The sequence below is a fragment of the Paroedura picta genome, chromosome 3 (assembly GCF_049243985.1).
Source record: "Paroedura picta isolate Pp20150507F chromosome 3, Ppicta_v3.0, whole genome shotgun sequence".
NCBI classification, from domain to species: domain Eukaryota; kingdom Metazoa; phylum Chordata; class Lepidosauria; order Squamata; family Gekkonidae; genus Paroedura; species Paroedura picta.
The window spans coordinates 17,160,963-17,176,709 of NC_135371.1; the positions used below are offsets into that span (position 1 = coordinate 17,160,963).

A 15,747-nucleotide genomic window follows, 5' to 3' on the forward strand; every position below is an offset into this window, starting at 1 on the left:
CAGTGTGTGGTGGAAGCTTAGTTAGGGGCCCTTTTCTGCACTGTGTAACCATAACCTGGATGAGGGGTGTTGAATAAGGAAGGGTTGTTTCACAGTCAGAGTAGTCCAACAGTAGAATGAGCTGCCTAAGGAGGTGGTGAGCTCCCCCTCACTGGCAGTCTTCAAGCAGCATCTGGACAGATCCTTATCCTGGATGCTTTAGGCTGATTCTGCATTGAGCAGGGGGTTGGACTAGATGGCTTGTAGGACCCCTTCCAACTCTATGATTCTATAAGTACTGAGCCCCTGTTGGAGGTGGTAGATGTTGGCGTATAATTCAGTCTGTGTCTGGGACGACTTGAGTGTTTTTGCATAATTGTTTTTCTTGGAGGAGGGATGATGGTGACAGCAATGTGTGTTCTTCCTGGGGAGACCCCCCTCCCTCGCTTACCTATATAGGAGTGCCTTTTCTGCCCCAGATGTAGCACAGAGCTGAAGTTCCTGGAAGATCTTGGTATCTGATGTCCCGAGTTACCTGTAAGAATTCTGAAAAGACAGGTGATGGTCCTCTTCCTTTCATTCTTTGCTTTCTCTGGAGGTTAGAGCAAAGTGCCTTGTTACCAAAACTTCCACCTGTTAGCTCCAAAAGAGCATAGAATCTGGTGTGGGGTTACATGCATTTAATGAGGGTTTAAAGATAGCCCTCAGGTTCTTTGGTCTGCATGGGCAGGGGAGGGTTAATTTCTTGCAATATTGAAGGACTGCCCCGAACAGCCCTAGATCTCTGCTGACAGAATGTGCATTTGTGTGCATTTTGCTCCGCCCCCCCAGGAGAAAGATCTAGGCATATTCCTTTTCTCCAGAAAGCCAACTGGCTCTCCCTTCTCAACTGTTCTTGTACATAAAGCTGAATGAATTGAGCATCTGGCCGTGGGGGAAGTAGCCCAGGAAATCTCAAAGCTAAAATTTAGTTTTTCAAAATATATATTCTATGCATATGTATATACAGACCTATTGGGGGGGGGGGATAGGGAGAAGAAAAACAGGTCTTAGAAACAAAATTTCAGGTTATGGCTAATAAAAAGCTTACAAGGAGTCTCTGGTCACTGTGCCTGCCCTGAGAGGTGCACCAAACATCCTAAGGTTTACAGGCAAAAACTGAAAAAAGGTGCAGATGAATGTTGTTCATCTGCATTCCAGGTGTCCAATTCTCAAGGGTTTCGCAACCTACCTATCTGAAGTATGCATGCACACAAAAGTTTACAACCAGAATAAAACTATGTTGGTTTTAAAGATTCTATTGGATTCAAGCTTTATTTTGCAACCCCCCTAAGTTCATGCAATGGAGCTCTCATCAGCTAAGATTTTTCATTCATTGCCATTCTTACAGCAAAACAGTAAAAAAAAAAAAAGCTACTGTGTTGCAGATACAGGGTCAGAATAACCAGCTCCATTGTTACAGATATCTGTCCATTATGTTTTCATTTAACTTTTCCTCTGAGAAGCACAGAGTGGCATACATAACTCTTCCCTCCTGCTTGTGGTGGTCAAAGTATGTGGCCATAAAGGTTACAGCAGTGGCTTCCTGTTGGTGCAAGAAAAGCATGATGTGGGTATAAAGGTAAAGGTATCCCCTGTGCAAGCACCGAGTCATGTCTGACCCTTGGGGTGATGCCCTCTAGCGTTTTCATGGCAGACTCAATACGGGGTGGTTTGCCAGTGCCTTCCCCAGTCATCACCGTTTACCCCCCAACATGTGGGTATAACCCCCCCCAAAACAAACAAACAAACAAACAAACTTTGTAGCACTTTGCTTCCATGGGATTTGGGATATGCCAAAATATGCTGAGTGGACACTAGAGATGCCATTCCCCTGCCCTGAGCAGCAATGGAAGACACATAAAATTAAAAAAAACACACACACACACCTGCCATCAGGCTTTTGACATGTCAATTCTGGGAAAACCTGATATCATGCCTCCCTAGGAATTGCTAGAAACTCTGTTGTTTTGCCATAGAGTTCCTGGCAATTCCTAGAGAATTGTGACATCACTTGTGGGTTTTCCCTGGAGGTAATATCTCAGTTTCACTGACAGATGCCCCGCCCTGCCCCTGCCCCTGAGGTCACCCCTAGTGGACACACACAACTTAATAAGAAGGATACTTCTATCTGTCCGCTCTACTGCTCATTTCCCAGGAAAAAGCTGTCAAAACTAGAGGATTATGGGGCAATAAATCTGGAGTCACCATGCACAAGGATGAACTGCAGCCACACACCTTATGGCCAAACAATGTATTACACACTTACCTGAGCCGTTACTAACATGATTCCCCTTTTTGTTGTTTTGTTGTGCCTGGAAAGAATATTCTTTCTGGGGGGGGGGGAGAGAGAGAAAGAGAGAGAGAATGTGTTGATTACTAATTTACATTCCTAGCTCTTCTGTAGGTTTAAGGAAGTGGACTACGATGAACAAGGCACCCTTCACTTTATAGTCTCATAGCAGGACAATATAGCTTAGAACAGTGGTTGTCAACTTTCCTAATGCCGTGACCCTTTAATGCAGTTCCTCATGTTGTGGTGACCCTCAACCATAAGGTAAAGGTAAACCTTTGCAAGCACCGGGTCATTTCTGACCCTTGGGGTGACGCCCTCTAGCGTTTTCATGGCAGACTCAATACGGGGTGGTTTGCCAGTGCCTTCCCCAGTCATTACCGTTTACCCCCCAGCAAGCTCGGTACTCATTTTACCGACCTCGGAAGGATGGAAGGCTGAGTCAACCTTGAGCCGGCTGATGGGATTGAACTCCCAGCCTCATGGGCAGAGCTTCAGACTGCATGTCTGCTGCCTTACCACTCTGTGCCACAAGAGGCTCGACCCCCAACCATAAAATTGTGCAAGTGTTCTTTCACAGAAATTAAAGCGAAACTGAACAATGGTGTGAAGATCCATTGTTCATGATTGTGCATAAATTGTTTTTTTCCCGGAGTTTCTTAGATCAGTTCTGCTCTTGTCCCACCATTCCGATCCCACTCTTTTCACTGCTCGATCTACCTCGCAAGGCTGACGTGTGGATGGTGCCTCTGGCCAAGCTGCTTGCCCTGCTGCAAACCCTGTGAAAGGGTCATTCGACCCCCAAAGGGGTCCCCACCCCCCGGTTGAGAACCACTGGCTTAGAAGATGTTTTCAGGTAATCTAAGAACCAAACCATGCTGTTTACAGAAAGCTCAAGCTCACCACAAATTAGCATGCACAAGGAATCCCCGGATTTGGATCTGGGGTTGCCAGGCCTGTGCATAGGTTTGCCAGTTCTGAGTTGAGAAATTCCTGGAGATTGGGGGTTGAGCCTGGAGAGGGAACTCAGCAGAGTATAATGCCAAAGTCCACTCCCCAAAACATCCATTTTTTTTGTGGGAAACTGATCTGTGAGATCAGTTATAATTCTGGGAGATCCCCAGGCCCTACTTGGAGGTTGGCAACCATACCTGGGAGGTTTTGGGGTGGGACAAGGTAAAGAGGGGTGTCACATGAAGGAGGTCAGACCCCACCTGGAGTACTATGTACGGTTCTGGAGGCCTCACTTCCAAAAGGACATGGACAAAATTGGGAGGGTGCAGAGAAGAGCAATGAGGATGATCTGGGGCTCGGGACTGAGGAAAGGCTGAGGGATTTGGGGATGTTCAGCCTGGAGAAGAGGAGGTTGAGAGGGGGCAGGATTGCTCTCTTTAAGTAGTTGAAAGATTGTGAGTTGGAGGAGAGCAGGGAGAGGTTCCTGTTGGCACCAGAGGACAGGGCCCACAGAAATGGGTTTAAACTACCGTATTTGTCGGCGTATAAGACGACTGGGCGTATAAGACGACCCCCCAACATTTCCACTCAAAATACAGTACTATGGGCCACTATGGGCAGCTATGTCTATCCCAACTGAAGTGCACCCGGCGTATAAGACGACCCCCCACTTGGAGGCATGTTTTTCAGGGGGGAAAAGTAGTCTTATACGCCAGCAAATACTGTACTTGTACAACAATATCGGCTAGATAGCAAGAAATACATTTTCAGTCTGAGTAGTTCAGCACAGGAATGGGCTACCTAAGGAAATTCTCCCTCACTGGCAATCTTCAAGCAGCAGCTGGACAGATACTTATCATGGATGCTTTAGGCTGATTCTGCATTGAGCAGAGAGTTGGACTAGATGGCCTCTGTTGACCCCTTCCAGCTCTATGAGTCTATGACACAGTGACAGCATTTCTGGATGAAGAGTTGCAAATGGCATCGCCCTGTCACGTGACACTCTAAGAGTTTCCCACTTGGGTGCTTTCCCCCATTTGTTTTAACTACTCGAATGTCCGAAAGTTAATTATTTTACATTTATTTTTATTTGGTAATGAACGCCTACCCTTAGTATGACAAATATATTTGCATCCATAATAGGTGCGGATATATGATAATTAAGACGGGATTTGCAACTGCTTGCAACTAAAGAGCCAAAGTATATCAAAAACCAAAGCAACAGATCAACAAAGAGCCAGCATAAGAAAGCTGGCTTTCAAAATTGAAAATGTACAGCTTAACATGACTGATAACCAACATGGGGATTAACAATCAATACAGCTTCTGCAGCCCAAACACTGGTTGTTGTGAGTCCTTTGTGAGGAAGTGGCACACACAAATTCTCAAAAGAAGAAACAAGAACCCTGCGGGATTGTTTCCATGTGCTGGCACAAGTCACCTCAGGGTTTGCACTTGGATTACCGTTAACTTTGCCACAGTCATTTCTTGGCTAAGAAGTGCTTCAGTCCAATTCCCATCCTTACCTTCACATACTGGTTACTCCAGCATCCCTCGTGCCCCTCTAACTGAGAGCCATTGTGATGTAGTGGTCAAAGTATTAGACCCTAGGCAGAGTCTGCACTTACTTTCTTTATTCCATTGTCAATCCTGTTGAATTCAGATTGCTTTGAACTCGGGTCTTCCTCTCCCCCCCCCCCCATTGAAACAGGAAAGTTTCTGCATGTGGTTAGGGAGGTTCAGAAGGGGTCGGGGAGCCAAGTATCTTTCTTTTTTTTCTTGAAGAGGGGGGGGGGGAGAGGAGCCAGGCAGGGAGCCTCTTTCTTTTCTTGGAGGAGTGGGGGAGAGGATCGAAAAAGGCAGAGGAGGGAGGAAAAATCCAGGACCGACAAGAAAATCAGGGGCTTCTCCTTTAAGGCAAGCTTGTCACATGACCAGGTGTGGCCTATCAGAGGTTCTCTACCACGGAGCTTGGTTTCCCAATCTGGATTTTAAAATATATTGAGCATTAAAAGCACTCCAAGATATCGCACAATAAAGGTAGGTTCACTCCGGATCAATCCTTCTTGCTGCAGAAGGAAATTTTAAATCGCCCCAAATCCAAACGGAAATCGCATTCTGTGTAGAGGGCGGGGACTGAATCGATCTGGGGTTGGAATAAAAGCTCCGTGCAGTTTACACCCAGGATCCAAGAAATCCAGGTTTAAATCCCCACTCTGGTCATGGAAGCTTGCTGGGGGATCTTTGGCCGTTCTCATACTCTGGGCCTAACCTACCCCACAGGGTTGTTGTGAGGATAAAACGGAGGAGAGGAAAATGCTGTAAACTGCTTTGGGTCCTCAGTGGGGTGAAAGGTGGGATATAAATAAAGCGAGTAAATAAATAAATATATATTTTTTATATTAAAAAACCTGCACAGCTGCATTTCACTCCAGAGCCTGATATAAGACTGCACCTTTCTCCACTGTGGGGCCAGACCCCAATATGGAGGCCAGACCTCAGGTGGGACCTGGGGACCCGTGGTTTTCCAGCTCATCTCCAGGTGACAGATCTGGAGAAAATGGCTGCTTTGGGAGGGTAGGCTCCATCCCATCATACTCCACTGAGGTCCCTCCCCACAGCAAATCCCGCCCACTCCTGGCTCCGCCCTCAAAGTATCCAGGTATTTCCCAACCCAGAGCTGGCCACCCTAGTCCCCAAGGAAGTGTGTTAATTTGGTTTGCACCATCCTCAATCCAACAGAACGTTTGCTCTTTGCCAAGAGTAAATGTGAGCTTTTAGGGCAATCTCGGTGCTGTACTAGATTTACAAGGGCTCAAGGCTGCTGTAACCTTCAGGAGCAGTGCCACTGGTCTTACTATCCTTTTTACACCAGATCAGTCTGTGCATTTACACAGGATAGCCTCTCCTGCTGGATAACAGGGGTGAGGCATGTGACACGGGTCGCCAGGGTAGGCGCCGGAGGGATGGGTTTCCACACCAAACCGGTTCTTCCAGAAGCCACGAGCTAAGACCCCAATTTGGCATCTGCATTAGCAACTCCTTTCAAACCTGTGCTCTTAAAGACTTCCAAACAAAAAGCCTTTTGTGTTTCTCCACGGCTCCCTGAAGGTTGCTGTGTGTCAGCAGGGCTGGTTGCTAGGCGATGTTTATCGGGAGCCGTTGCTCCGGACAATGCTTTCCACGGCTAGGGAGCCTTCTCCTGCGATTAGGACTTTATGGAGCCGAAATTATTGCACTGGGTACCCTGACACCGTATCGATACAGAGGGCAGTGGCCATGCAGAGGGCAGGGGCGATCTCGGCCTACGCTTTCTCTCCTTGCAGGCTCGCCGGGCACGGCCTGTTCCGCAGAAGTTTCACTTCAAATCAGAGGAATTCTGTACGCGGACGTCAAAGGCATGGCGTGTTCCTCTTATCTCGTAGCCGGATGGGAACTCACAAGCAGGCCTGGGCAAAGAGAGTTGGGGCATCCTGGACTGGACCCAGCTTGAGGCCCAAAGAGCAGATATTATCTTCTTCTCATGTGTTTTGATGCCTCCTCGCATCTGCTTCTCCCTTATTCTCCCATGACTACTTCTGGTTGGGTGACTAATAAGAATCCATCTTTTAGTCCTGCACAGTTGAGACCGGATTAAACCCAGCAGGAAGTCATTTGACTGCCTTGACCCTATTAGGAGGGTTGCCATCCTCCAGGTGGCACCTGGAGAGATCCCACTATTACAATTGATCTCCAAACGAACCAAATCAGTTCCCCTGAAGAAAAGGGCAGATTTGGAGGGTGAATTCTATGTCCTTGGGGTAAGTCCCTCTCCCTTCCAGCCAGCTGATTGGCAGCAGGGAGGTGGGGAATGGCAGTGGGGGGCCCCCAGCTCCACCAGTGGCAAGTGGGAGGGTAAAATTGTTCTGCCTCTAAAGTTCCCATTGAAGAGCCTGGTTAGTAACCATTTTTTTTAGGTGGTGGTGGGGAGTGCCACTTTGAAACAGGGAAGGCTGCTGGCCAGAACCCCCAGCCTCATCCTGGCTGGCAAATTCTGCTTTTAATCTGTCACTTTCTCCATGCTCCTGTTTCACTACTAGGTTGGCTGATCCGCCCAGGGGTTTTCAGCCGCGGAACATGAATTTGGGAAGTTATATTTTTCTGTGCATCATCTTACAACAGGCAAATAAATGCTGCCTGATGAAAGGCATCCTTTCATCCTGCACACAAAGTATAAGATTTTCCCTGACTTGGCAAACGACCCGACGGAAAGACACTTTGTCTAAGGTTTCCAACCCTGTCGGTATCTTTATTAAATATCTCAGCACAGCGAGAACTGCAGTTTCCCTGGAGGAGCACATATTGTGTCCAGTTTTTTATCAGTTGCACTGCCCACATACTAGGACAGGGGTAGTCAAACTGCGGCCCTCCAGATGTCCATGGACTACAATTCCCAGGAGCCCCCTGCCAGCGTTTGCTGGCAGGGGGCTCCTGGGAATTGTAGTCCATGGACATCTGGAGGGCCGCAGTTTGACTACCCCTGTACTAGGAAGAAGTAAATACGCACTGCTTGGAAAGACATGCCAAAAATGTCTTTTCTGTCACATAGGAAGCCAAATCCAGAGTGCAAGTAAACTAGTCTGTGTTGTTTTTTCCTTTTAAAGTACCATTCATGTTCTGGATGTTTCCCTGAGGAATGTATGGTTAAGATTTCAATAGAGAGGGACTGGAGAGTGAAGGGCAGAACAGGAGGCATGCTTGGTTTTATACATTCACAGTATGAGCCTAAACTCATTTACTTAAAAGCAAGCTCTTTTTAAGTTCAACGGGGTTGGCTTCTCGGCCCTGTCGGTAGAACTGCACCTCAGTTAAGGGCTAATATTTAGAAATAGATTTTCAGTGGTGTGGGTTTCTTGCTCACTTTGCAAGAAAAGACAGCCCCTGTATCCACACTTGAAGGTCAGGGAAAGGGAAGAAAATGAAGAAGAGCTGGTTCTTATATCTCACTTTTCATTGCCCAAAGGAGTTTCAAAGCAGCTTACATTCACCTTCCTTTTCCCTTCCCTACAACAGATACTCTGTGAGGGAGGGGAGGCTGAGAGAGCCTTGATATTACTGAAGAAGAAGAGTTGGTTCTTATATGCCGCTTTTCTCTACCCAAAGGAGGCTCAAAGCGGTTTACATATCCCTTCCCTTTCCCCTCCCTATAACAGACACCCTGTGAGGGAGGTGAGATTGAGAGAGCTGTGACAGAACAGCACTATCAGGGCTGTGACCAACTCTTCTTCAGTAATATCAGGGCTCTCTCAGCCTCACCCACCTCACAGGGTGTCTGTTGTGGGGAGAGGAAAGGGAGGGCGACTGTAAGCCGCTTTGAGCCTCCTTCGGGTAGAAAAAAGCAGCATATAAGAACCAACTCTTCTTCTTCTTCTTCTTCTTCTTCTTCTTCTTCTTCTTCTTCTTCTTCTTCTTCTTCTTCTTCTTCTTCTTCTTCTTCTTCGTCCTAAAGCTGGAAAGAAGCACCTGACCAGGGATATGAGACACAAAGTTCTCCAAATGAAATGGCTGGGTTTTTGTACCGCTAATGCAAGTATGGAAGAAAGAATTTCAGCTAGGTTTGCCAGCTCTGGGTTGGTAAATACCTGGAGACTTTGGGGGTGGAGTTGGGAGTAGGCAGAGTATGAGGCAGGGATGGACCTCAAAGCTCTGGAGTCCACCCTCCCAAGCTGCCATTTGCTCCAGGAGAATGTGTTGCCTGGATATAAGCTGTAAAGTCAGGGGATCCCTATGTCCCACCTGGAGATTGACATTCATAAATTTCAGCAGGCCATAAGGAACCACCAAGGAAGTCTGGGGCTGCTTGCTCTACAGGGGCAGACAGCAGCAAACCACCACTGGATGTCTCTTGCTTTGGAAACCCTGCAGGGTCATCACAAGACACGTCAGCTGTGACTTGATAGCAAAACACTAAATAAATAAGGATGGTGATAAGGAACGGTCACTTCTCTGCAACGGTTGTTTCCATGCAATGTTGTCCGACAGGTCTTTTCTGAGTCGTGACCGGACTTCAAAATCTTGGCCAACAAGGAAATGTCAAGGTTTGGCTGCTTGCTGCAACTTCTTTGCTAAATACTTCCTTGATATAATCACCGATAGCTACTCTGCATGGGGCTTTTGAATGCAGTACCTATACAGGAAATTCGAGCATGAGGAGATCTTCAGTGGCTTTTGAGCAGGTTTCTGAGGGCTTCTGGATGAAGACTCCATCTCCCTCTCTCCCTACAACCCTGATCCAAACCAGATATCACAAGAAAACAAATCACTTGGCTGACTGAGACCACAAATCTATAATAGCAAAAGCGTGTCCATCTGTCTGTCAATTTGTGGCAGTTATAGCTCCTCAGAAAATAAACCCAGAAATGTCGAAAGTGGCTACCAGCTACAGGATGATCATGAGAGTTCCAGGGTCAAGAATGAAAGGAATTAGAATATCTCGGCCCAGGTTCTCTCCACACCTCCCTCCCCCCACGTTATTTGCAATGGAAGTGAAGCTTGTGTAGTGGCTAAAGCAGGGGTAGTCAAACTGCGGCCCTCCAGATGTCCATGGACTACAATTCCCAGGAGCCCCTGCCAGCAAATGCAAATGCTGGCAGGGGCTCCTGGGAATTGTAGTCCATGGACATCTGGAGGGCCGCAGTTTGACTACCCTTGCTCCAGAACATTGTTCTCTTAAGGGGAGGGGAGGATGAATTCCAGGCCTAGCAAAAGCCACTAGACCAGGGGTAGTCAAACTGCGGCCCTCCAGATGTCCATGGACTACAATTCCCAGGAGCCCCTGTCAGCGAATGCTGGCAGGGTCTTCTGGGAATTGTAGTCCATGGACATCTGGAGGGTCGCAGTTTGACTACCCCTGGGCTAAAGTGTCAAGCTAGGATTTGGGAAACCCAGGTTTGACTCCCCACTCTGCCATGGAAGTCTGCTGGATGACCTTGGGTGACCTACCTCACAGGATAGAAGGGAGGAGCAGAGAACCATGAAGGCTGCTTTAGGTCCACCTTCAAATATAAATGTAAATAAATATATGTCTTAACTTCTTTTCCTCATTTGTTACCATTTAGGCAGATTAACATTTATTATCATGTATTCAAAGGGCAGGGGGGAAGTATTTCTTTTACTACTTTAATAGGTTATGGAGAAATATTTTCTCCTTCTGTTCCCAATATTAACGAAGTTCGCTGCTATACTTCCATTAAATATGTTCTAAGTTCTCCAACCAGAATGGATGGAAAGGAACTAAGACTGCAAATTGGGGGGGGGGGGAGAAAAAATGGAAATGGGGAAGGATGAATGACAGATCTTGAAAGGAAGAGAGCAAAATGAAGGAGAAGAAAAATGTGAAAAAGAGAGAAATGAATGTAATGGGGCTGTCCCTTTGCAAGATCTGGGGGTGCAGGAGCTGTGTGGAACTAAAAAAAGTAGGAAACTATAGACATGTATTAGAGATGGCTCTGACTGCCTTTTTCCTGCTTTAAGTTATTCTATTTTCTACAGCGCTTTGCTGTTCTTGCAGGGTGGTTAGATGCCCCGGGGACTCTCTGAGTGGAAAGATGGCAAGAAATACCATACATAAACAAAACGCTTCCAAGCTTAGAAAAGCTGCCAACAGTCCGTGACCTTCAAGAACAGTAGCAAATAAGGGTGGTTTTACATTGCATGTGGTGAGTTCTTCTGAACTTGGATCTGGCTTCTGGTGTGTGATTCACCCAAGTATGGATGTTTGCTACTATTCAACAGCAGGCGCTCCTGAAAGGCTGTGTGCTATAGTGGTTAGTTTCAGACTAGGATCTGGGAAACCCATGTTTTAATTCACACTCGGCTGTGGAATCTTAACAGGCAACTTTTGGGCAATCACAGGCTCTCCGCCTGATGTAACTCACAGAGCTGTTGTAATGATAAAAAGAAGGCTAGGAGACTGAATTAGCTTCCTTGGGTCTCCAGTGTGGAGAAAAATGGTGCATAGATGAAATAAATGATGCATATAGCTGAATACGGGGACGTTTAGTTAAACACAGGTTGTTGGATGGCGGAGAAGGAGAGAAGGAGACATGGGCTTAATGCACATTCAATGCACTTTAGAAGTAGATTTTCCTGTTCTGCACAGGAAATCCAGCAGCCAAAGCACATTGAAAGTGCATTATCCTATGTGTGTGGAATGGGCCATGAAAGGGGAGAGTATATGATGTTTGCTAGGAGGTGGGAAGCCTTGGTGAAGATAATAGAGGCAAAGGTGATAGTTCTCCACCAATAGGCAGCCCACCTGCCCTGGCAGGGGCAGGGATAGCAACTGGAGGTTTCCTTCACCTATGCTAAAAATACATCCATACTCCAATACAGGAGAGAGAGAGCTTGTGATGGATGATCAGGCCATCTCTCTAAATGAGAGAGAACTACCTCTATTATGAGAACTTCTGCTTTGAGGCTGTATAAAATATCAAATACATTCAGGATCTTGGATATCTCAGATGTCTTAACTTGTTATAACAAGCAGTTGTAGGAAACCCCATTATACATGAATCTGCCAGTGTGTGTCTGATGCACATGTGTGTTTCCAATCTGGTTTATATAAGCGTAGCATTCAGGCACAACCCCTTAGCCTTCCCTTGCTGAGGGAATGGTAGCCAAAATCTACATAGCACCTGGAGATCTCCCTCAAGTACAATTGATCTCCAGCCAACCAAGGTGACTTCCCCATGAAGAAATGGCTGCTTTGGAAGATGGTTTCAATGGTATTATACTCTGCGGGGTTCCCACCCTTCCCCAAGCCCTGCTTTCTTCCCAGGCTGCATCCCCCAAATCTCCAGGGCCCATTCTGCACATGTTAGATAATGCACTTTCAATGCACTTTGGAAGTTGAATTTCCTGTTCTGCACACCAAAACCCAGCAGCAAAAGAACATTGAAAGAGCATTATCCAATGTGTGCAGAATGGGCCCAGATTTTTCCCAAGCCAAGGTGAGTAACCCTAGCTCCAAGCATAGTCTGCAGGTGAGAATTTTAATTGCCTAGAGAACGGGGAGGTTTCTGTCTATCTGCCTGAAAGCTAGAAGATAGGATTCCCTGTCTGAGGTTTATGACTACTGAGAGTTTCTTCCCAAATCGTTTGGGAAACAAATAAAGGCTGAGGACGTTATCTCAATACAATTCCAAAGGTATGTCAGTCAAAATGATCTTCAAGAAGCGAAATACATGAGCCAAATGATCTGAATCCAACGGGAATGAAACGGTCTGTGCACTTCTATCAAGCCTTGTTGTTGTTGTTGTGCGGTTCTGTTTGAACAATCCTGCAATTTGTTGTTCTGAGAGCACTGACATTTCCAGTTTCCTATAGCAGGAGGACACAGTAGGTCACAAGATGGCATGATGCCTCTGAGTCATCTCATTGAAACCTTTTGACTGAATGACAGGCTGTCTGTCTCGGGAACGAGCTAACTAAACAGTGTGAAGCCCGGATGTCGCATAGAAAAATAAAACATATGCTCCCTGGTGTGTGTCTGTGATTCGTTTTGAAGTTTGTTTCCGGAGGGGGTAGAGAGGGAAGATAAACATGATGGGTTTGGAGCCTAGGATAAGTGACTTGCCTTTGATAAATATTAGTTCCAAACCACTTGGAGGGGAAATCTAGGCCTGCTAGCAAGTGATTTTTCCTTTTCTATTTGGCCTCCTGCAACTGCTGCTTGATTAAGTTTGCCAGGATTTTTTTTTTATGCTCCTGCTTCTTACCATTAACTGCAGCCTTACAAACAGAGAGCCTGCTTGGTGTAGGGTTAGGTGTGCAGACTTCTAATCTGGCTTCTAACCTTCGATTCCATGTTCCTCTTCCACATGCAGCCAGGTGGGCCACCCACAGTGAAGCTGTTGAGGCTATAGTTTGAAAGCAGCTCTAAGCTCCCTCATTTTTTTTCCACAGTAGACAACTTTCCAGCATCCAAAGGTGCAGCCTGAAGATGATAAGGCAAACCTACTGAAGCGAAAATAGTCTGGTTCTGTTATACCTTGTCAGACCATTGATCTATCACAGGCCAAACTGACTATTGTAGAGGGCCTCCTCATTTCAAAGCCATTTGGGCATTTCTGGAATTTTGAGAAAGGATAACAAGAGGGACCACAAAGCGAGGACAAGTCACAAAATGGCCACTAAAGGAGGATTACAAAATGTTGGATGATTCCAAGCTAAACATCCTCCGATGTTGGTGTGGTGTTTCACGGATGTGGGCAACTCTTTCTGAATGGACATAACCTGTAAACCCTCCTGCGGGTTGCCCTAGAAACTGCTCCAGAAACTCCAGCTGGTGGAAAGTGTGGCTGCCCATGTTCTGACAGGGACTCAATGGAGAGCGCAGCTACATTGGTTCCAGACTGGAGACCAAATCAGGTTTAAGGTTCTGGTGTTAACCTTAACGCCCTAAATTATCCAAGAAAAATTATCCATGATGGTGGCCGGAGCAATCAAGCAAGCAGACTGCTCCCCGAATTAAACCGGCCAAGGCCAAAAAAGCCACCACAAAACCTCAAAATCTGGCCAAATCAATCAAAAATGATAAGTGAAACACCCAAGCCAATCAAAACTATGGAAAGAAAAAAAAAAACCTCCCCCCCACAAAAAAAGAGGGAAAAACAAACAGACCAGAAGCCAAATCAAAGGACAAAAACAACGCCCTAACCTAAACAAAAAGAAGTCAGTCCCAACAAACCCAACCTGGAAAAAGGAAAAGAAAGAAAAAAAATATAGAAGAAATCGAACCAAGAGAAATCGAACCAAAGAAGGAAAACCTGCCAGCAGCCACCAAACACCACACGAACTGCAGGGGACTCACACTGAGTCCAGCCCCGCTGCTACTGCTGATCAACATCGCACAGAGAGCCTCCATCCATCCCACCTCCACCTGGGAAGTCGAATCACTGGAGAAGTGCCAGGTCACCACTGCTACCACACCTGGGCTGTGCCCAGTCCCTCCATTGCTGCAATACCAACAGCCCCAGGGGCCTCTGCTGTTGCTCCAGGCTGCCCTGGGCCAGTCCTACCACCGCCGCAGTCTGTCACTACCTAGGGCCCCACTCCAGAGACTGCTGTAATTGGACTGTGAAACAGATCCTTAAAGAACTAGCCCCGGCCAAGTTCTCTGTCCTCCACTAGTCTCAGACTGTGGGGTGGGGAGGAGGGGTGTCAGGGCTTTTTTGACCCTGTCCCAGAAAGGTGGGATATGCTCTGAGGGTTAGCAGAGCCCTTTGGGACCTCGTCCAGTTCTGCAGGGCCTGCAAAATGGAGCTATTCCTTCAGGCCTACGGGTGAGGCCCAAAATAACAACCACTAATGAAGTTTGGCTTTACCACTGAGGAGAAAGAGAGCGAAATCGGCTTCTGATCCCAAACCCCTCTGTCTGGGATAAATATAATTGGGGGCAATTAGATCCAGGCTAACAATGTTTTAAAGATATTTTGTATGATGTTTTTATGAATGCTGTTATCTGCCCTGAGCAACTTGGAAAGGTGGGCTAAAGATATTTTTATTATTATTATCATCATTATTAGCAATAGCAATACTCAAGTGAATATGAAATGGTAACCACTGAACAACCGCCAGTGTGGCCCTTGAGAACAAAGATTCCCCAGCGACTTCGTTCCCCAGGGATTGCGTTCCGCACAAATCTTTTGCGTAATAGCGCTCTTGAAAGACAGCATGCAATACCAGCGCCAGCTCATCACACCCGCTCTTCTATGCTATTAATCATGCAATAATTATCCTACCCCTGGATAACACTGAATCACTTCCCAACAAAAGGCATGCCGCTGTCACTAATCTCTAGTGCTGCGGCTTTGATTGGGGCTTCATCCACAAAGCCCGCTGTCAGCCTGCCCATAACCTAAGTACCGATAATGTAGATTTAATTGCTCTTTCTTACGAGGGCCTTTACAAGGCAGTCATCGACGTATTCAAAAACTGATCTCATGAACTGAGAAGGGAACTGTGGGCTGGACCTGCTGATTATGAAATATTAAGGTGTCTACATTACCAGCCAGAAAGAGACATAAACCGCCAGGCACTGTGAGCTAGCTTATTGGCAGTCATGCCGCACAGCAGGTTCACGAACTATATTAGACCTGGTGAGACCTGATCTCAATGTGCACTCAGGGAATAGCGATGCTAAAAACAAAGAAGTTATTTTTATTCTAGTTGTGGTTCTCTCACAAAAGCCTGGGTACTGTAGTTTAGTGAGGGTGCTGGGACCTCTTTACTAGAGATCCCTAGCACCCTTGGGCCTAGTTTACATATTCATAGAGAGTGGGTCTGAATCTCCAGAGAGAGCAGTTTGGGGAGGAAAAGGAGTCCAGCAGGGAGCTGATGCTATAGGCTTCACTCTCCGGAGCAGCCATAGTTTCTAGGGAAAATGATCCTTGTAGTCTGAAGGTCATTTGTACTTCTGGGAGTTCTCTGGGTACTAGCCA

General features: G+C 46.6%; 1 protein-coding gene and 1 long non-coding RNA gene across 4 annotated transcripts in view; one reads left to right on the top strand and one right to left on the bottom strand.

Moving 5' to 3' along the window:
• LOC143831719 (uncharacterized) overlaps window positions 1–15,747 on the top strand; it is an 81,939-nt gene that overhangs the window by 51,387 nt on the left and 14,805 nt on the right. The gene's annotated exons all lie outside the window — the stretch shown is intronic.
• Window positions 1–15,747, bottom strand: part of FAM107A (family with sequence similarity 107 member A) — a 66,640-nt gene that overhangs the window by 49,084 nt on the left and 1,809 nt on the right. For both annotated transcript variants that reach the window (XM_077324980.1, XM_077324979.1), the window contains exon 2: window positions 2,288–2,351. In XM_077324980.1, the coding sequence (XP_077181095.1) occupies window positions 2,288–2,351 (64 nt within the window). The remainder of the gene's footprint in view (window positions 1–2,287; window positions 2,352–15,747) is intronic.